Here is a 20,594-nt window from a genome sequence, read left to right on the forward strand (position 1 = left end):
CGTGCTGGGGCTGTGGGCTGCGCTTTTATGACCTCTAAATTGGACAATTGTAGTGTGTTGTTTTACGGCCCTCCTGCGCAAAGGTTGCGCCGGCTCCAGCTGCTCGGGGACCGCGGCCAAAACGCTTTCCTAGCGTGGCCTGCACATGTCGGCTGCTCCCGGGGGCCCCGCGCTGGCTCCGGCTCAAACATCAGCTTGATCTTAACATCGCTTTGATGGCTTATAATGCTGAGTGTAACGGGGGATCTGTGCGTTTTATCTACGCTGCTGCTTTTTATGAGCTTTAGTCACCGCTTGAGATCATCTGAAGTGGGTTTTATTGGTCGTTCCAAACCAGAGGTTAAAGACCTGTGGAATACTCGTTTTTCAGAGCAGCGATCTCAATCTGAATTTCATTACCGCCCCAGGCTGGAGTTAAAATAACCCAGCGCAACTGGCATCTCTGAAGCCTGGTTTGCAGGTGAGCTCCTGTCCAGCCGGTTGTGGTGGTGGTGGCGGGGTGTTCTCCTTTCCCCGCGCGCTCCTCTCTGGCAGCACCTGCAGAACTCGCACATCTTCGCATTTCGCTCCGTCCCTCCCGTTGCCCAGCGTGTCCTGTTCTCCGTGCCTCATCTTCACTGGTCTCTCAGATTATTCTGGAGGAGACAGGTTCCAGTATAAGCTGGGGAAGGACCTATTAGAGAGCAGCGTAGGGGAAAGGGAGCTGGGGTCCTGGGGACAGCAGGGTGAGCATGAGCCAGCACTGGGCCCTTGTGGCCAGGAAGCCAATGGTACCTGGGGTGGGTTAGAAGGGGGTGGTCAGTAGGTCAGAGAGGTTCTCCTGCCCCTCTGCTCTGCCCTGGGGAGACCACCCCTGGAATATTGTGTCCAGTTGTGGCCCCTCAGCTCCAGAAGGACAGGGAACTGCTGGAGAGAGTCCAGCGCAGCCACCAAGATGCTGAAGGGAGTGGAGCATCTCCCGTGTGAGGAAAGGCTGAGGGAGCTGGGGCTCTGGAGCTGGACAAGAGGAGACTGAGGGGGGACTCATTGCTGGGGATCAATATGGAAAGGGGCAGTGTCAGGAGGATGGAGCCAGGCTCTGCTGGGTGACACCCAGTGACAGGACAAGGGGCAATGGGTGCAAACTGGAACACAGGAGGTTCCACTGCAAGAGGAGAAGCAACTTGTTGGGGGTGAGGGTGTCAGAGCCTGGCCCAGGCTGCCCAGGGAGGCTGTGGAGTCTCCTTCTCTGCAGACATTCAAACCCCCTGGACCCCTTCCTGTGGAACCTCAGCTGGGTGTTCCTGCTCCGGGGGGGTTGCACTGGATGGGCTTTGAGGGCCCTTCAACCCCTGACATCCTGGGATGCTGTGATCCTGTGAACAAACCGTGTTTGTTTCCTCTCTCCATAAGCCCCTGAAATAGTTCAGAAAACGTGTTGGATGTTGCAGATTCCGCTGGTTCACCGGGCGGATGAGCAACAGTGCGGCACCAAACGGAATTACTTTCGATGCTGGATTGACATCCCTATTTCGCCCATAATGTGCGAGCGGGTGTTACCGTGATGTGGCTGAAGCTCAGTGCTTGCCTCACATTATATACTTAGGCCACAAGCGCAGCTTAACCCTGCGCTCAGGACTGAGGAGACCCCTGGTGCTCACAGGTCGGGTCGGCGTGCGCTGGGTTTGTGCATCGGTTCTTTAGCAAAGCTTCCCGTGGTGTGGGAGCCGCTCTGCTCGTCGCTTCAGCCGAGAGCTGCTGGCTGCCTGCAGATAACGCATCAGCGTCCCGAGATAACGAGCTTTTTAATTGACCTGCGGGTTTATTTGGCCAGACGGTTCATCTTTACTGACACAAAGAATGTCTCTTCCCCTGGTTGTACGAACCGGCGCTGCCCGAGCGTTCTGCTGTAGTTAGAATTGTTTCAAAAGGTGATTTAATACCAGCTGGGTCCATCCCCCAGGCTTAGGGAGCAGGCGACTGCTTTTTGAGGTGACATTTCGCACTAAAACCCCCATTTCTCCGGCTCCAGAGGCCTGTGGCGTGTTCTCCCAGACCAACGTTCCTCTGCTGGAGCTGCTCTGCTCCATTCCCGACCAATTCCAGAGGTGTCCCGGGCCAGCCCTGTCCCTCTGCTCTCCTGAGCGCTTTGCAGAGCTCTTTCCACATGTTCTGCTTGAAAATCGAGGTTAAATCCTCGCCGGGCGCTGCTTGGCACCATTCCTCTGCAGCAAAAGGCTGCCTGGCTTTCTTGGAGCAGGCGAAGGGCTCAGCAGCACTCGGAGGCCATGACCCATAAATCCTGCAGTAAAGGACGCTACAGGTACCGACGGAAAGCGAAACCGGGTGAGGAAATCAGTATAAAAATCAGAGAACTCACTGTTATTAGGAAGGTCGGACTTCCCTCTAAGCTCAGGTCGTCTTGCTCCCTCCTCACGTTGCTGGAAAGCAACCAAGAAGTGTGGGGTTGTGCTTGGCTCATTGGGCAGCTGGAATTGGGGCTCAGAACCAAACCTTTCCCCGCCTATCAGGTGCGTTGTGCTACGCATTTTGAAAAGCGCTTTTATTTTTGCGTCCTGCTCCTTGCTGCCAGCGCCACCGTGCTCAGTGTTCAGTGCTCCGCTGCCTCTGCCGTCTGCAGAAACACCAGTGGGCTCACCGTGGGCATGAAAGAGACCGCAAGCCGTGCCTGGAGCCTCGCGGTGGCGGCGCGTGGTTTGCATCCCCATGCGCTCAGCAGAATGCGGTCAGTCGTTAATCATTAATCGTTAATATTCCGTATTCCTGAGCTGTTTCCAGGCTCTAAAGCAAGAGCCATCTACAGCTCATTCACCCTGTTTCGGGAGGGAATCCCCCCAGGTTGTACCTGCTGGAGGCTCTGGATCCCGAGCTCTCAAGCCAGGATTCAGATCGCTTTGTCAGTTGAGTAGTGCATTGAGTACAGAGTAAGACACAGCTGCTCCCTCCCAGTGCTCAACTGGTGTGACTGGGAATGGACACCTGCAATGACTGGTGTGACTGGGAATGGACACCTGCACTGACCGGCGTTACTGGGAATGGACGCCGGCAATGACTGGTGTGACTGGGAATGGACACAGGTAATGACTGGTGTTACTGGGAATGGACGCCGGCAATGACTGGTGTTACTGGGAATGGACACCTGCAATGACTGGTGTTACTGGGAATGGACACCTGCAATGACTGGTGTGACTGGGAATGGACACCTGCACTGACTGGTGTTACTGGGAATGGACACCTGCACTGACTGGTGTGACTGGGAATGGACACCTGCGCTGACTGGTGTGACTGGGAATGGACACCTGCAGTGACTGGTGTTACTGGGAATGGACACCTGCGCTGACTGGTGTGACTGGGAATGGACACCTGCAGTGACTGGTGTGACTGGGAATGGACACCTGCACTGACTGGTGTTACTGGGAATGGACGCCGGCAATGACTGGTGTGACTGGGAATGGACACCTGCACTGACTGGTGTTACTGGGAATGGACACCTGCACTGACTGGTGTGACTGGGAATGGACACCTGCGCTGACTGGTGTGACTGGGAATGGACACCTGCAGTGACTGGTGTGACTGGGAATGGACACCTGCAATGACTGGTGTTACTGGGAATGGATACCTGCAGTGACTGGTGTGACTGGGAATGGACACCTGCGCTGACTGGTGTGACTGGGAATGGACACCGGCAATGACTGGTGTGACTGGGAATGGACACCTGCAGTGACTGGTGTGACTGGGAATGGACACCTGCAATGACTGGTGTGACTGGGAATGGACACCTGCGCTGACTGGTGTGACTGGGAATGGACACCTGCAGTGACTGGTGTTACTGGGAATGGACACCTGCGCTGACTGGTGTGACTGGGAATGGACACCTGCAGTGACTGGTGTGACTGGGAATGGACACCTGCACTGACTGGTGTGACTGGGAATGGACACCTGCAGTGACTGGTGTGACTGGGAATGGACACCTGCACTGACTGGTGTGACTGGGAATGGACACCTGCGCTGACTGGTGTGACTGGGAATGGACACCTGCAGTGACTGGTGTGACTGGGAATGGACACCTGCGCTGACTGGTGTGACTGGGAATGGACACCTGCAGTGACTGGTGTGACTGGGAATGGACACCTGCACTGACTGGTGTTACTGGGAATGGACACCTGCGCTGACTGGTGTGACTGGGAATGGACACCTGCAATGACTGGTGTGACTGGGAATGGACACCTGCAGTGACTGGTGTGACTGGGAATGGACACCTGCGCTGACTGGTGTGACTGGGAATGGACACCTGCAGTGACTGGTGTGACTGGGAATGGACACCTGCGCTGACTGGTGTTACTGGGAATGGACACCTGCACTGACTGGTGTGACTGGGAATGGACACCTGCGCTGACTGGTGTGACTGGGAATGGACACCGGCAATGACTGGTGTGACTGGGAATGGACACCGGCAATGACTGGTGTGACTGGGAATGGACACCTGCAATGACTGGTGTTACTGGGAATGGACACCTGCACTGACTGGTGTGACTGGGAATGGACACCTGCGCTGACTGGTGTGACTGGGAATGGACACCTGCAGTGACTGGTGTTACTGGGAATGGACACCTGCAGTGACTGGTGTGACTGGGAATGGACACCTGCACTGACTGGTGTTACTGGGAATGGACACCTGCGCTGACTGGTGTGACTGGGAATGGACACCTGCACTGACTGGTGTGACTGGGAATGGACACCTGCACTGACTGGTGTGACTGGGAATGGACACCTGCAATGACTGGTGTGACTGGGAATGGACACCTGCGCTGACTGGTGTGACTGGGAATGGACACCTGCAATGACTGGTGTTACTGGGAATGGACACCTGCACTGACTGGTGTTACTGGGAATGGACACCTGCGCTGACTGGTGTGACTGGGAATGGACACCTGCAGTGACTGGTGTGACTGGGAATGGACACCTGCACTGACTGGTGTTACTGGGAATGGACACCTGCGCTGACTGGTGTGACTGGGAATGGACACCTGCAGTGACTGGTGTTACTGGGAATGGACACCTGCAGTGACTGGTGTTACTGGGAATGGACACCTGCGCTGACTGGTGTTACTGGGAATGGACACCTGCAGTGACTGGTGTGACTGGGAATGGACACCTGCAGTGACTGGTGTGACTGGGAATGGACACCTGCGCTGACTGGTGTGACTGGGAATGGACACCTGCAGTGACTGGTGTGACTGGGAATGGACACCTGCAGTGACTGGTGTGACTGGGAATGGACACCGGTGCCGGGAGCCCCGTCCTGCCCGTGGCGGTCTCTGCCGGGATGGCTGGGCTGCCCCGAGCTGTCGCTGACCTTGGAAATGCCGCGTTCCCCAGGAGGTACCGGCCCTGTGGACACTGGAACCCGGCCCTTGGTTCACCTGCGTTGTCCGGGTGTCACGGCGGCAGGACAGTCCCCATAGCCCGGGGTGACATCGAGTGTTGATCTTCAAATACGAGCTTCAATCCCAGGATGTCAGGGGTTGAGGGCCCTCAAAGCCCATCCAGTGCAACCCCCCGGAGCAGGAACACCCAGCTGAGGTTCCACAGGAAGGGGTCCAGGGGGTTTGAATGTCTGCAGAGAAGGAGACTCCACAACCTCCCTGGGCAGCCTGGGCCAGGCTCTGACACCCTCACCCCCAACAAGTTGCTTCTCCTCTTGCAGTGGAACCTCCTGTGTTCCAGTTTGCACCCATTGCCCCTTGTCCTGTCACTGGGTGTCACCCAGCAGAGCCTGGCTCCATCCTCCTGACACTGCCCCTTTCCATATTGATCCCCAGGAATGAGTCCCCCCTCAGTCTCCTCCAGCTCCAGAGCCCCAGCTCCCTCAGCCTTTCCTCACACGGCAGATGCTCCGCTCCATCATCTTGATGGCACCGAACGTTCATTTGAGCAGAGGGACAGTTTGCAAGACACCGCGAGAAGCATCCAAGTCAGGATTTAACTGCAAACAAGATGCAGAGTGAGGACTTAAAAGGTGACAAGGTGTCAAATCGTTGAGTAGTTTGTGTTGGAAGGGGCTACGGGTTCCTCAGGAGGGGCAGGGTGAGCTCTTCTCTGTGACAGTGACAGAGCCCAGGGAACGGCAGCAGATGAGCCGGGGGGGTCAGTGGGACATGAGGCAAAGGTTCTTCCCCAGAGGTGCTGGACACTGACCAGGCTCCCAGGGAGGGGTCACGGCCCAACCTGACTGTTCCAGAAGACACTGGACACCGTCCTCAGACACATGGGGTGAGCTGTGGGGTGTCCTGTGCAGGGACAGGAGCTGGAACCCACGATCCTGTGGGTCCCTCCAGCTATGATTTAAAGTCATCTACTCCCAACCAAAGGTCGTGCTCCTGCGCTTTGTGACGCTGCCGTTCCCAGAGCCCGCGGCCCCTGCGGTGCTCTCCATAGCACCCTCGCTACAGGTGATGCCCCGGCGCTTAATGCTCCTCGCTAGTTGTGTTGTTCTTTGTGTGATTTTCCTGTCCCGTGACTCCCGGGATGCGGAGCTCTGCATCTTTAATGGCGCCGTGTCTGGAGAAGCGCGGCCCTTTGTTCGCCGCGGAGGTGCCAGCTGCCGCCTTCAGCTGATACCCCGGCCTCGGATCGGGAGGGAGAGGGAACAGTTGCTCCCTGTTCGCCGCCGCTTTGTCCTTTGATTCCGCTGCCCTGGGCCGCCGGGGCTGTGTTTGACGGGGCCGCTCGTCTCGGCGCTGCGCCGCTCAGCTCCGGCCTGCGCTTCCCTGTCCGCGCTGCTGCGTGTTTGCCGGGGGGTCTTCATCTGCCCCGGTGTGTTGCTCTTCGCCGTTTTGGACCAGCCCCAGTGCGGCCAGCGGGACAGGCGGTGACCGTCCCTGTGCTGGGCACTGCGGGCAAACCAGGAACCCTGGGGACAGCTCTGGGCCCTCAGTTTAGCGCTCAAAATGGCGGCCCCAGGGGTGGCGGGATCACCTCAGCGCACAAAATGGCGCCAGCAGGGGTGGCGGGATCACCTCAGGGCTCAAAATGGCGGCCCCAGGGGTGGCGGGATCACCTCAGCGCACAAAATGGCGGCGGCAGGGGTGGCGGGATCACCTCAGGGCTCAAAATGGCGGCCCCAGGGGTGGCGGGATCACCTCAGGGCTCAAAATGGCGACCCCAGGGGCGGCGGGATCACCTCAGGGCTCAAAATGGCGACCCCAGGGGCGGCGGGATCACCTCAGGGCTCAGAATGGTGACTCGAGGGCCACCAGAATCACCCCAGGGCTCAGAATGGCGGCCCCAGGGACGGTGGGATCATCTCAGCGCACAAAATGGCGGCGGCAGGGGTGGCGGGCTCACCTCGGGGCTCAAAATGGTGGCCCCAGGGGTGGCGGGATCACCTCAGCACACAAAGTGGCAGCGGCAGGGGTGACGGGATCACCCTAACACACAAAATGGCGGCCCCAGAGGCACCAGAATCACCTCAGGGCTCAAAATGGCGGCGGCAGGGGTGGCGGGATCACCTCAGGGCTCAAAATGGCGGCCCCAGGGGTGGCGGGATCACCTCAGCACACAAAATGGCGGCAGCAGGGGTGGCGGGATCACCTCAGCGCACAAAATGGCAGCCCCAGGGGCACCAGAATCACCTCAGGGCTCAGAATGGTGACCCCAGGGGTGATAGGATCACCTCAGCGCACAAAATGGCGGCTGCAGGGGTGGCGGGATCACCTCGGGGCTCAAAATGGTGGCCCCAGGGGTGGCGGGATCACCTCAGCACACAAAGTGGCAGCGGCAGGGGTGGCGGGATCACCTCAGCGCACAAAATGGCGGCCCCAGAGGCACCAGAATCACCTCAGGGCTCAAAATGGCGGCGGCAGGGGTGGCGGGATCACCTCAGCGCACAAAATGGCGGCAGCAGGGGTGACGGGATCACCTCAGCGCACAAAATGGCGGCGGCAGGGGTGGCGGGATCACCTCAGTGCACAAAATGGCGGCCCCAGGGGCACCAGAATCACCTCAGGGCTCAAAATGGTGACACCAGGGGTGACGGGATCACCTCAGCGCACAAAATGGCGGCCCCAGGGGTGGCGGGATCACCTCAGGGCTCAAAATGGCGGCAGCAGGGGTGGTGGGATCACCTCAGCACACAAAATGGTGGCAGCAGGGGTGGCGGGATCACCTCAGCACGCAAGATGGCGACCCCAGGGGTGGCGGGATCACCTCAGCGCACAAAATGGTGGCCCCAGAGGCACCAGAATCACCTCAGGGCTCAGAATGGCGGCCCCAGGGGTGGCGGGATCACTTCAGGACAAGAAACCCTAGAGGTGCTGGAGCGAGTGTAGAGAAGGGAGCGGAGCTGGTGAGGGGCTGGAGCACAAGTGTGATGGGAGCGGCTGAGGGAGCTGGGGGGAGACCTTCTCATCTCTGAACTGCCTGAAAGGAGCTTGGAGCCAGGGGGGGTCGGGCTCTGCTCCCCAGGAACAAGCGCCAGGAGCAGAGGAAACGGCCTCAAGTTGCCCAGGGGAGGTTGAGGTTGGATGTGGGAACAATTTCTTCCCCAAAGGGCTGTGGGGCATTGGAACAGGCTGCCCAGGGCAGTGCTGGAGTCACCATCCCTGGAGGGCTGGACAGACGGACAGGAGGTTCTCAGGACAGGGGGCAGGGACGGGGTGGGTTGTGGTTGATTCGATGACCTTGAGTGGCAGGGACGGCATCGCCCGCAGCGCTTCCCTCTGTGAAAATACAGGTTGCACAGACATTTTGGTGACGCCGTAGCATCCATGACCCCAAACCTTGTCTGGACCTCCCTCACGGTCCCACACCCCACCCAAACAAACAGCTTTGTGCGATCCCTTTGGTTTTATTCCATCAAATAATGGACCCTACAGATCCTGATCGGTTTGCTTGATCAAAATCCACTTGTATTTCCTATACGCTGTTGGTTGAGCACCAGGACATCCAATTGCTGCCACCATGGAGGACTCGGCTGCTGTGCCACTGCTGAATCCATCTGGAGAGCCTTGTGGAAGGAGATAAGAATATTGCGGGAGATTAAAGTATTGCAGGAGGTAAAATGATTGCAGGAGATAAAAATATTGCAGGAGATAAAATTATTGCAGGAGATAAAGTATTGCAGGAGGTACAATTATTGCAGGAGATAAAATTATTGCAGGAGATAAAATATTGCAGGAGGTAAAATTATTGCAGGACACAGTAAAACTCGAATCCAAACTCTGTGGGCACCAAGTGTGTTCATGCACCATCCCAACCACAACCCGCCGTTAAAAATTGTGGTTTTTGGCATGGGGTTCAATGGGGTTCAACCCCCAAAGGAGGGTGTTTAAAATACTGAGGGTTTTTGTGTGTTTGTGGCACGGGGCTGAGCAATTTGCGTCCAAACGGCGACGGAGACAGCTCCATCCTCTCAATACCCGTTTCTCAAAGCCCGGCTTTACGGAAGCCGAGCAGCAGCAACCCCAGCTCGCCCGGCCGCGTTTTCTTTAAATCACGAAATACGGGGATAAATAAACCCATCCGTTTATTTGCAGGCTGGCGGGCGGCGAGGCGGAGCGCGGCTTTCCCGCAGCCGCTCGACGTGGGCGCGCCGCCCCGTTCCGGAGCGGGTGCGGTGATTAAAGCCCTGTGCCGGAGCGGCTCTTGAGGCGGGACGGACGTTCCTCCTGAGGACCGGGGGTGATAAATGAGCCGTCTGTGCTGGCGGTGGGAGATAACAAATGGCGCTCTGCCGGCGGCCCCCGCTCCGCCGCGGACGGGGGGACGCGCGTCACGCTTGTCTGGGGGTCCCTGCAAAGCCTGCGTCCCCCGGGAGCCCGGCGCTGCTCCAGCCGGGGTCTGGGTGGGGGAACTGGGGTCTGTCCGTCCCACACCCCCTGTCTCTGCTTTGCTTGCGTTTGAACACTTCCCATTATATTTAAACGCTTCCCTTTCAATTTCCGAACGGGAGATCAAGCGTATCGCTGCTGTTCACTCAGGGTATTTCCAGAGGCTGCAGTCCTGGTGTGGCTCTACACGTCAGCCCCGTTTCTTTCAGATTTTGATGCTTTATTATGTCACTTCCTCTATTTAAGAGGCAAATGGCTTTGTTTTCTGTGGTGTCTCTAACTAAGCCTGGTTTTGCTACACAGTGTTGGTAACCGTATAACCATATAGCCATATAACCTTATAACCACGTAACCATATAGCCATATAACCTCATAACCATGTAACCATATAGCCATGTAACCACATAACCATATAGCCATATAACCAAATAACCATATAACCTTATAACCATATAATCATATAGCCATAGAACCAAATAACCATATAACCTTGTAACCATATAACCATATAACCATGTAGCCATATAGCCATATAACCAAATAACCATATAACCTTGTAACCATGTAACCATATAACCATGTAACCATATAACCATATAACCATTTAACCATATAACCATGTACCATATAACCATATAACCATTTAACTATTTAACCATATAACCATGTAACCATATAACCTTTTAACCATATAACCATGTAACCATATAACCATTTAACCATATAACCATGTAACCATATAACCATATAACCATTTAACCATATAACCATGTACCATATAACCATATAACCATTTAACTATTTAACCATATAACCATGTAACCATATAACCATTTAACCATTTAACCATGTAACCATTTAACCATATAACTATGTAACCATATAACCATTTAACTATATAACCATGTAACCATTTAACCATATAACCATACAACCATGTAACCACATAACCATGTAACCATATAACCACGTAACCATATAACCGAATAACCATATCATGGTGAGTATGAAAGGGAAAAGTGAACATTGTTTGAGTTGGCAATTGCTTACATTAAACGTGCATTAGAAGTTTAGGCGTGGCACTTGAGCTCGGACTAACTCGCCCCGAACGGGGCAGCGTGTGCAGGTCGGATCTTCCCTAGAAGGTGCGGTTTTCCCAGGTGGGCTCCCGTCCGAGCGCATCCTTCTCCCTGCGTGCAGCTGTGGGGCTGCAGCTGGACAGAGCCGCCTCGCCTTCCTTTCTGCCGGTTGGAGCGGCGGTTCCGTGTTACGGGGTGAGCAGAACCAGCCCGGTCCCGGGGCCGCGCCGTCCCCACGGGCGCCTTTAGGAGAGGCAGGTGCGGAGCGGGGCCGCCTGGGAAATATTGCCTGAACAAAACGCTTCAAAGCTCTTTAATAACTCCCAAAATGAAACGTTTGAAACCGGCCCTTGTAAACTCCTCGCCGGCCTTTAATTGCCTCATAAACCAGAAGTATTAAAGGGTATTTTTGCCGCTCTCAGATGGGTTTAACCCTTCGGGGACCTCGTGTCCAGCTGTTTCTCTCCCGCCGCCTAATGAGCAGTTACCACCTTCTTTCTTCTCCTTTCATGATCCATCACGACCCCTGCGCGGCTCAGGTGCGGCCGCCGGCGCTGCCGGGACGGCCCCGGCTCCGCCACCACCCCCGGGACCGGGGCTGCGCTCGGCCCTTCCCGGCGCCGGGACCCGCCGATTTCTCCACGGGCCTTTTCGTGTCCCGAGGCGAAGCCGGGAGCGTGTTCAGATGGCTAATTTACAGCCCCCCCTCCCCGCCGCCGCGGCGCAGCCCCTGCCGGCGCGTAATTGGCAGCTGGTGCCTGGGGAGCGATGGAGCAGCTGAGATCACCCGGCTGCACCCCCCGGTACGGCACGGGAACCCAGCTGCACCCCCGGCATGGGGGGATAACTCATCCGCACCCCCGACACGGCGTGGTAACCAGCTCTGCACCCCCAGCTCGACATGGTAACCAGCTCTGCACCCCCGACACGGGATGATAACCCATCTCTGCACCCCCAGCTTGACGTGATAACCCAGCTGCACCCCCCAATATGAGATGGTAACCCAGCTGTACCTCCTGACATGGAGTAATTCAGCTGCACCCCCCAATATGAGATGGTAACCCAGCTGTACCTCCTGACATGGAGTAATTCAGCTGCACCCCCCAATATGAGATGATAACCCAGCTGCCTCCCCCAATATGAGATGGTAACCCAGCTGTACCCCAATATGGGGTAACTCAGCTGCACCCCCCAATATGAGATGGTAACCCAGCTGTACCCCTGACATGGGGTAACTCAGCTGCACCCCCCAATATGAAATTATAACCCAGCTGCACCCCCCAATATGAGATGGTAACCCAGCTGTACCCCTGACATGGGGTAATTCAGCTGTACCCCCAATATGAAATTATAACCCATCTGCACCCCCCAATATGAGATGGTAACCCAGCTGCACCCCCGACATGGGGTAACTCAGCTGCACCCCCAATATGAGATGGTAACTCAGCTGTACCCCCGACATGGGGTAATTCAGCTGCACCCCCCAATATGAAACTGTAACCCATCTGCACCCCCCAATATGAGATGATAACTCAGCTGTACCCCAATATGGGGTAACTCAGCTGCACCCCCCAATATGAGATGGTAACCCAGCTGCATCCCCCAATATGAGATGGTAACCCATCTGTACCCCAATATGGGGTAACCCAGCTGCACCCCCCAATATGAGATGGTAACCCATCTGTACCCCAATATGGGGTAACTCAGCTGCACCCCCCAATATGAAATTATAACCCATCTGCACCCCCCAATATGAGATGGTAACCCAACTGCCTCCCCCAATATGAGATGGTAACCCATCTGTACCCCAATATGGGGTAACTCAGCTGCACCCCCCAATATGAGATGATAACTCAACTGCACCCCCAACACAGGGTGATAACCCATCTGCACCCCCCAATATGAGATGGTAACCCATCTGTACCCCTGACATGGGGTAATTCAGCTGCACCCCCCAATATGAGATGGTAACCCAGCTGCACCCCCTGACATGGAGTAATTCAGCTGTACCCCAAATATGAAATTATAGCCCATCTGCACCCCCCAATATGAGGTGGTAACCCAGCTGTACCCCCTGACACAGGGTGATAACCCATCTGCACCCCCAATATGAGATGGTAACCCATCTGCACCCCCAACACGGGGTGATAACCCATCCCTGCACCCCCCAACTCAAGATGCTAACCCAGCTGCACCCCCCAATATGAGATGCTAACCCATCTGCGCCCCCCAACTCAAGGGCAGCCCCATCGCCCGCCAGGCACCGCTCTCATGTCCGCACGCTCCGGGGACACCCGAATTGCTCCCGAAAGCGCTGAGCGCTCCTCTCCGTAGCCGAAACGCAGCCCCTTGGTGGTGAGATCCCCAACAAGGGACCTCGCAGAGTGACTCTGGCACCGAGATCCTATGGGTGCTGCCATCACGTAAACACATAAACTGCACCACGTCACCTCGGGACTCCCTGGAGCTCCAGTATCTTTAAGAACAAGAGAAAATCTTGCCGGTTTATTACTGATTTCTCCATCGTCCTTTACATTCACCAAACGCACAGACCCGCTCGTTGCTGTTTTCATTCGTACGTGTGGAAAAGCCGAATCTGGGGCTGTACGAGGCGTGTGGGGTTTGGGAGCAGCTGCTGCAGGGGGAACCTGAGGCCCCCGCTCCATCCGGCCCCACGGGCTGCGGAGCTCGCTCCGCTCCGTCTCTAGAGACCCCAATTTATAGATATCTATATAATATAATACAAGCGGCCCTGCCTGCACCTGGGCCAGCTCAGGAGGTTGAGCTCGGGCACCGGGGACGTTCCCACCAGGTCCCGGCTCGCGGCAGATGTGACCTGCTCGTGTATCCGGGCAAGCTCTGCGTTACCCCTGCGTGTGCAGAGCTGTTCTGGAGCCACACGAGCTCCGCGTTACCGTGTGCATTGCTGTTCCTGGAGCCAAGCGAGCTCCACGTTACCGTGTGTGTAGCTGTTCTGGAACCGCGCAAGCTCCGCGTTACCCCCATGTGTACATGGCTGTTCCTGGAGCCGCACGAGCTCAACGTTGCCATATGCATGGCTGTTCCTGGAGCTGTGCGAGCTCTGCGTTACCCCCACGTGTACATGGCTGTTCTGGAGCCAGGAGCTCCGCATTACCATATACATGGCTGTTCCTGGAGCTGCACGCGCTCCGCGTTACTGTGTACATGGCTGTTCTGGAGCCGCGCGCTCCGCATTACCGTGTGCATGGCTGTTCTGGAGCCGCGCGAGCTCCATGTTACCATGTGCATGGCTGTTCTGCAGCTGCGTGAGCTCCACGTTGCCGTGTGCAGAGCTGTTCTGGAGCCGCGCGAGCTCCACGTTACCGTGTGCATGGCTGTTCTGGAGCTGCGAGCTCCGCATTATCGTGCGCATGGCTGTTCTGGAGCTGGGCGAGCTCCGCGTTACTGTGTGCAGAGCTGTTCTGGAGCCACACGAGCTCCACATTACTATGTGCATAGCTGTTCCGGAGCCACGCGAGCTCCACGTTACTGTGTGCATGGCTGTTCTGGAGCTGCGAGCTCCGCATCACCGTGTGCATGGCTGTTCCCGGAGCCGCGCGAGCTCCGCATCACCATATGCATAGCTGTTCTGGAGCCGCGCGAGCTCCGCGTTACCCCCATATGTACACGACTGTTCCTGGAGCCGCGCGAGCTCCGCGTTACCCCCACATGTACACGGCTGTTCCTGGAGCCGCGCGAGCTCCGCGTTACCCCCACATGTACACGGCTGTTCCTGGAGCCGCGCGAGCTCCGCGTTACCCTCACATGTACACGGCTGTTCCTGGAGCCGCGCGAGCTCCGCGTTACCCCCACATGTACACGGCTGTTTCTGGAGCCGCGCGAGCTCCGCGTTACCCCCACATGTACACGGCTGTTCCTGGAGCCGCGCGAGCTCCGCGTTACCCCCACATGTACACGGCTGTTCCTGGAGCCGCGCGAGCTCCGCGTTACCCCCACATGTACACGGCTGTTCCTGGAACCGCGCGAGCTCCGCGTTACCCCCACATGTACACGGCTGTTCCTGGAGCCGCGCGAGCTCCGCGTTACCCCCACATGTACACGGCTGTTCCTGGAGCCGCGCGAGCTCCGCGTTACCCCCACATGTACACGGCTGTTCCTGGAGCCGCGCGAGCTCCGCGTTACCCCCACATGTACACGGCTGTTCCTGGAGCCGCGCGAGCTCCGCGTTACCCCCACATGTACACGGCTGTTCCTGGAGCCGCGCGAGCTCCGCGTTACCCCCACATGTACACGGCTGTTCCTGGAGCCGCGCGAGCTCCGCGTTACCCCACATGTACACGGCTGTTCCTGGAGCCGCGCGAGCTCCGCGTTACCCTCACATGTACACGGCTGTTCCTGGAGCCGCGCGAGCTCCGCGTTACCCTCACATGTACACGGCTGTTCCTGGAGCCGCGCGAGCTCCGCGTTACCCCCACATGTACACGGCTGTTCCTGGAGCCGCGCGAGCTCCGCGTTACCCTCACATGTACACGGCTGTTCCTGGAGCCGCGCGAGCTCCGCGTTACCCTCACATGTACACGGCTGTTCCTGGAGCCGCGCGAGCTCCGCGTTACCCCCACATGTACACGGCTGTTCCTGGAGCCGCGCGAGCTCCGCGTTACCCCCACATGTACACGGCTGTTCCTGGAGCCTCGCGAGCTCCGCGTTACCCCCACATGTACACGGCTGTTCCTGGAGCCGCGCGAGCTCCGCGTTACCCCCACATGTACACGGCTGTTCCTGGAGCCGCGCGAGCTCCGCGTTACCCCACATGTACACGGCTGTTCCTGGAGCCGCGCGAGCTCCGCGTTACCCCACATGTACACGGCTGTTCCTGGAGCCGCGCGAGCTCCGCGTTACCCCCACATGTACACGGCTGTTCCTGGAGCCGCGCGAGCTCCGCGTTACCCCCACATGTACACGGCTGTTCCTGGAGCCGCGCGAGCTCCGCGTTACCCCCACATGTACACGGCTGTTCCTGGAGCCGCGCGCGCTCCGTTGCGTCCCCGGCGCGGTGCCCCGGCGTGTTGGGCGCGCTGACGGCGTTTCCTGTCTTGCAGCGAGAACGAGGCGCTGTGGCGGGAGGTCGCCAGCCTGCGGCAGAAGCACGCGCAGCAGCAGAAGGTCGTCAATAAGGTAAAGCTCTTCCATATGAAAGGGTCGGGACGCTCAGCGTGTGTGGACATGGAGACGGAGCGACCGGCCGAGGCGCTCGGGACGCGGTGCCGTTGATTCTGTTCCAAACCAGCTTTGATCGCTGTGTTTCCATCCTGTTACTGTGGGATTGTGGAAATGCGGCGGGGAGAAGCTGGGTTTGGGGTGCCAGTGTTGCGGTGCCCAGTTCGGTCGTGGGTTTACCCTTGACCGTCACCATAGTGCTCAGGGCTGCCATCAGCCTTGTGCTCCGAGCATGGGCACCCAGCACCCCGAGCTGTTTCTCTCCATGCTTATCCACACCCTAACAGCTTTTCCTTTTGTCTCCTCACAGCTCATCCAGTTTTTGATTTCATTGGTGCAATCCAACCGTATCCTTGGGGTGAAGAGGAAGATGTAAGTCTGCGTTTCTACCTCCAGATAGTGATTCCCTGTCTGAAAGAATAAAGGGAGGGTCCCCAGAGCTCTGTGTCCTATGGCAGCCTGGCCAGGGGGACGTGGGAGCCTCCTTGTACTCGCTTCAGCCAAAACCAGTTAATGCCACCATGCCACTGGTACCGAGGAGGGTTTGGCACGCAGGCCACGTAGCCCCGAGCAGAACCGAGGTGGCTCAGCGCTGTGCTGAGCACCGCTACCGGAGCAGCCCCTCGGCGCTGCCGCGGGGTTGTGTCGGCACACCGAAACGGGCACGGCGCAGCACCCGTCCCAGGCTGCTCCGGCGCCCTCACAGCCGGTCCTCAAACATCCTGAGGACTGGTTTACCCCTCGCTCCTTGTACCATTCAGCACCCTTAGCGATTAAGAACATTCCAGGGTTAATTTGCTTTGACCCTTTAACAGTTCCATGGTTTTGTCCCAGGATTGCGCTGTAGCGCCATCATCCCCCCCTCCGTTGCCCTGTTGTCCCCATCGGACACCCCCAGGTCCCGCTCCTGCCGTCCCGGCCCGTGGGACGGGCTCCTCGTTCGCCCCATTCCTGGCTCTCGTTCACGTGTGAACAGGCGCTGACTGCCGTGTGTCCTTTTGTGCGCGAGCTGTGCCCGGCAGCGCCATATGGCAGACAGCACCACAGCGGGCTTGATTAGTATTAATGAAGACAGTGGTTTAGATGGTGATAATGTCCCAAGACGTGCCGGAATGATTTATCTCGGAAGGAGAGAGCGACTCTCCGCAGTACCCGAGTCCATGAAAAGGGCCCCAGCAGCGGTCGAGTCCCCGCTGACCACGCGTAATCCATCTCCGGAGCAGCTGGCTGTGGAGCGGGGCGGCCGAGCAGAGCCCTGACAATGCAGGAGGTGACCGGGGACTATAAACACGTCCTCCGAGACCCGAGCTTTTACATTTCTGCTCAAGCGACTCGCAAAACCTCGCCCAGGGGCTCGGTGTGTTCCTCTGTATCGGGGGCTGTGCTGTACCCAGACACCCACCCCCTGTCCCTGGACACCCAGACCTGGCCGCGGTTGTGCCCGATCCCCCAGGGTGGGCGCAGGTTACCCGGTTTTGGGGAGGTGATGCCCGAGAGCCGGAGCCGGCGGCGCGGTGACTCCTGTGCTGTTTGGGAATGTTTTGCAGCCCCCTGATGTTGAACGACAGCAGTTCAGCACATTCCATGCCCAAGTACAGTCGCCAGTACTCCCTGGAGCACGTCCACGGCTCTTCCCCGTATGCAGTAAGTACGTCCTGCACGCCACGGGACGAGGACCCGGCTCCGTGGGGAGGGACCATGGGATGGGTTGGAGGGACCTTCCCAGCCCCCCAGTGCCACCCCTGCCATGAGCAGGGACATTTCACCAGCTCAGGGTGCTCAGACCCCATCCAGCCTGGCCTGGGATGTCTCAGGGATGGCTCATCCACCTTTGTACAACTGCTCGCTCACAGCCGCTTTGTTTTGTTCAGCAAAGCCCGGGCCCAGAGAGCTGTGGTGAACGGAGCCAAACCCCGTTGTTGGCCGATCACAGGGTTTGTTCCCCAGGGCTCAGCACTGGGGCCAGTTCTGTTTGATCTCTTTATCAATGGTCTGGGTGAGGGGATCGAGTGCGCCCCCAGTTTGCAGGTGACACCAGGTTGGGTGCAGTGCTGATGTGCTGGAGGGTGGGATGGCCGTACAGAGGGGGCTGCATCAATGGGCTGAGGCCAATGGGCTGAGGGTCACCAAGGCCAAGTGCCGTGTCCTGCACGGGGGTCACAACAACCCCATGGACGCTGCAGCTGGGGAAGAGCGGCTGGAGAAGAAAAGGAGCTGGGGGTGTTGGTGCCAGCGGCTGAACATGAGCCAGCGGGTGCCCAGGTGGCCAAGAGGCCACAGCATCCTGGCTGGGACCAGCACTGGGGTGGCCAGGGGACCAGGGCAGTGACCGAACCTGTGCTGGGCATGGGGAGGACAAACCGCGAATCAGTTCCTCTGAAAGCAGAGCTGGGTCGAAGCGGTGCCTGCGTGCTCTGTTACATCGGCTGCCTCGGTCCACGGTTTGGTTTTGTCCCATCTGACGTCAGCCAGTCCCTGCTCTACATTTGCTCATATTCCCCAATTAACGTGTGACCGTGGTTAATTAGTGTTATTCTCTCCAAGAAGCCTCCTTTGAGCCCGGGCAGGTGCCTGGCGCTGAGCCTGGCGCACACACAGGCCTGGAGCAGCAGATTCCCAAGTGATGGGTGCCGAATCGTGTCTGTGGACACCAGGCCCGAGGCGGGATGAGCGGAGCAAAGCCAAGGGCTGCGTGTGCACCCAGTAGTCCCCGATGTCCCCAAGGCTGTGGCGTTAAAGCCCTGAGAAGAGGGAGCAGGCGGTGGCTTTGGAGGTGAAGACGTCCTCAGCGTGTAGTCCAGAGCAAGCAAGTTCATGGGTGGGTGTGGGTGTTGATCAGAGCGTGGCCTCGTGATGGTGCGTGAACATCTGCAGGAGGTGGCCTCATGGTGACAGCGCTCTAGGAGGAGTCTCCGGAAATGTGTGCACTGGACTGTGCTTCCCACTGCTGCTGGACCCCAGTAATCCTGAGCTTTTCTCTATGTCCTTCCCACTGCTGCTGGGTCCCAGTAATCCTGAGCTTTTCTCTATGTCCTTCCCACTGCTGCTGGACCCCAGTAATCCTGAGCTTTTCTCTATGTCCTGACTGCTGCTGGGTCCCAGTAATCCTGAGCTTTTCTCTATGTCCTTCCCACTGCTGCTGGGTCCCAGTAATCCTGAGCTTTTCTCTATGTCCTTCCCACTGCTGCTGGGTCCCAGTAATCCTGAGCTTTTCTCTACGTTCTCCCATGTTTTTGATGCGCTTCCCGCTGCGCTGCTCAGTGCCCCAGGAACACAAGGAGTTGCTCCCAAGCACTGAACCCTTCAAATGAGCTACACACTCGCTCCTAGGCCTGTGTGTGCTGAGCCTGCTCAGCCTAAGCCTGAGTCTGCTCCTAAGCCTGAGTCTTCTCCTAAACCCAAGTCTGCTCCTAAGCCTGCTCCTAGGCCCGAGTTGGCTCCTAGGCCTGAGTTGGTTCAGTCCACTCAGTCCACTCCAAAGCCTGAATCAGCTCCTAAGCCTGAGTCGGCTCCTAAGCCTGAGTTGGCTCTTAAGCCTGAGTCCACTCCTAAGCCTGATTTGGCTCCTAGGCCTGAGTTGGCTCAGTCCACTCAGTCCACTCCTAGGCCTGAGTCAGCTCCTAAGCCTGAGTCAGCTCCTAGGCCTCAGTCTGCTCCTAAGCCTGAGTCTGCTCCTAAGTCTGAGTCCGCTCCTAAGCCTGAGTCACCTCCTAAGCCTGAGTCCACTCCTAAGCCTGAGTCCGCTCCTAAGCCTGAGTCCACTCCTAAGCCTGAGTCACCTCCTAAGCCTGAGTACGCTCCTAGGCCTGAGTCCCCTCCTGAGCCTGAGTCCCCTCCTAGGCCTGAGTTGGCTCCCAGGCCTGAGGAGGCAGCAGTGTCGCTCACGCTGCCGTTTCCCTTTGCCTCTCGGTACCCGCACCGCATCCCTGTTGTTGTCACACCGCATCCCTGTTGTTGTCACACCGCATCACTGTTGTTGTCACACCGCATCCCTGTTGTTGTCACACCGCATCCCTGTTGTTGTCACACCGCATCCCTGTTGTTGTCACACCACATCCCTGTTGTTGTCACACCGCAGCCCTGTTGTTGTCACACCACATCCCTGTTGTTGTCACACCGCATCCCTGTTGTTGTCACACCGCAGCCCTGTTGTTGTCACACCACATCCCTGTTGTTGTCACACCGCATCCCTGTTGTTGTCACACCACATCCCTGTTGTTGTCACACCGCATCCCTGTTGTTGTCACACCGCATCCCTGTTGTTGTCACACCACAACCCTGTTGTTGTCACACCGCAGCCCTGTTGTTGTCACACCACATCACTGTTGTTGTCACACCGCATCCCTGTTGTTGTCACACCACATCCCTGTTGTTGTCACACCGCAGCCCTGTTGTTGTCACACCACATCACTGTTGTTGTCGCACCGCATCCCTGTTGTTGTCACACCACATCCCTGTTGTTGTCACACCGCAGCCCTGTTGTTGT

General features: G+C 57.6%; 1 protein-coding gene across 1 annotated transcript in view; it reads left to right on the forward strand.

Moving 5' to 3' along the window:
• Positions 1–20,594, forward strand: part of HSF1 (heat shock transcription factor 1) — a 70,771-nt gene that overhangs the window by 32,062 nt on the left and 18,115 nt on the right. Inside the window, exons 5-7 of the mRNA XM_065830187.2 lie at positions 15,991–16,066; positions 16,419–16,480; positions 17,656–17,752. Of these exons, the coding sequence (XP_065686259.1) occupies positions 15,991–16,066; positions 16,419–16,480; positions 17,656–17,752 (235 nt within the window). The remainder of the gene's footprint in view (positions 1–15,990; positions 16,067–16,418; positions 16,481–17,655; positions 17,753–20,594) is intronic.

The sequence above is a fragment of the Patagioenas fasciata genome, chromosome 2, assembly GCF_037038585.1.
Source record: "Patagioenas fasciata isolate bPatFas1 chromosome 2, bPatFas1.hap1, whole genome shotgun sequence".
Classification (NCBI taxonomy): domain Eukaryota; kingdom Metazoa; phylum Chordata; class Aves; order Columbiformes; family Columbidae; genus Patagioenas; species Patagioenas fasciata.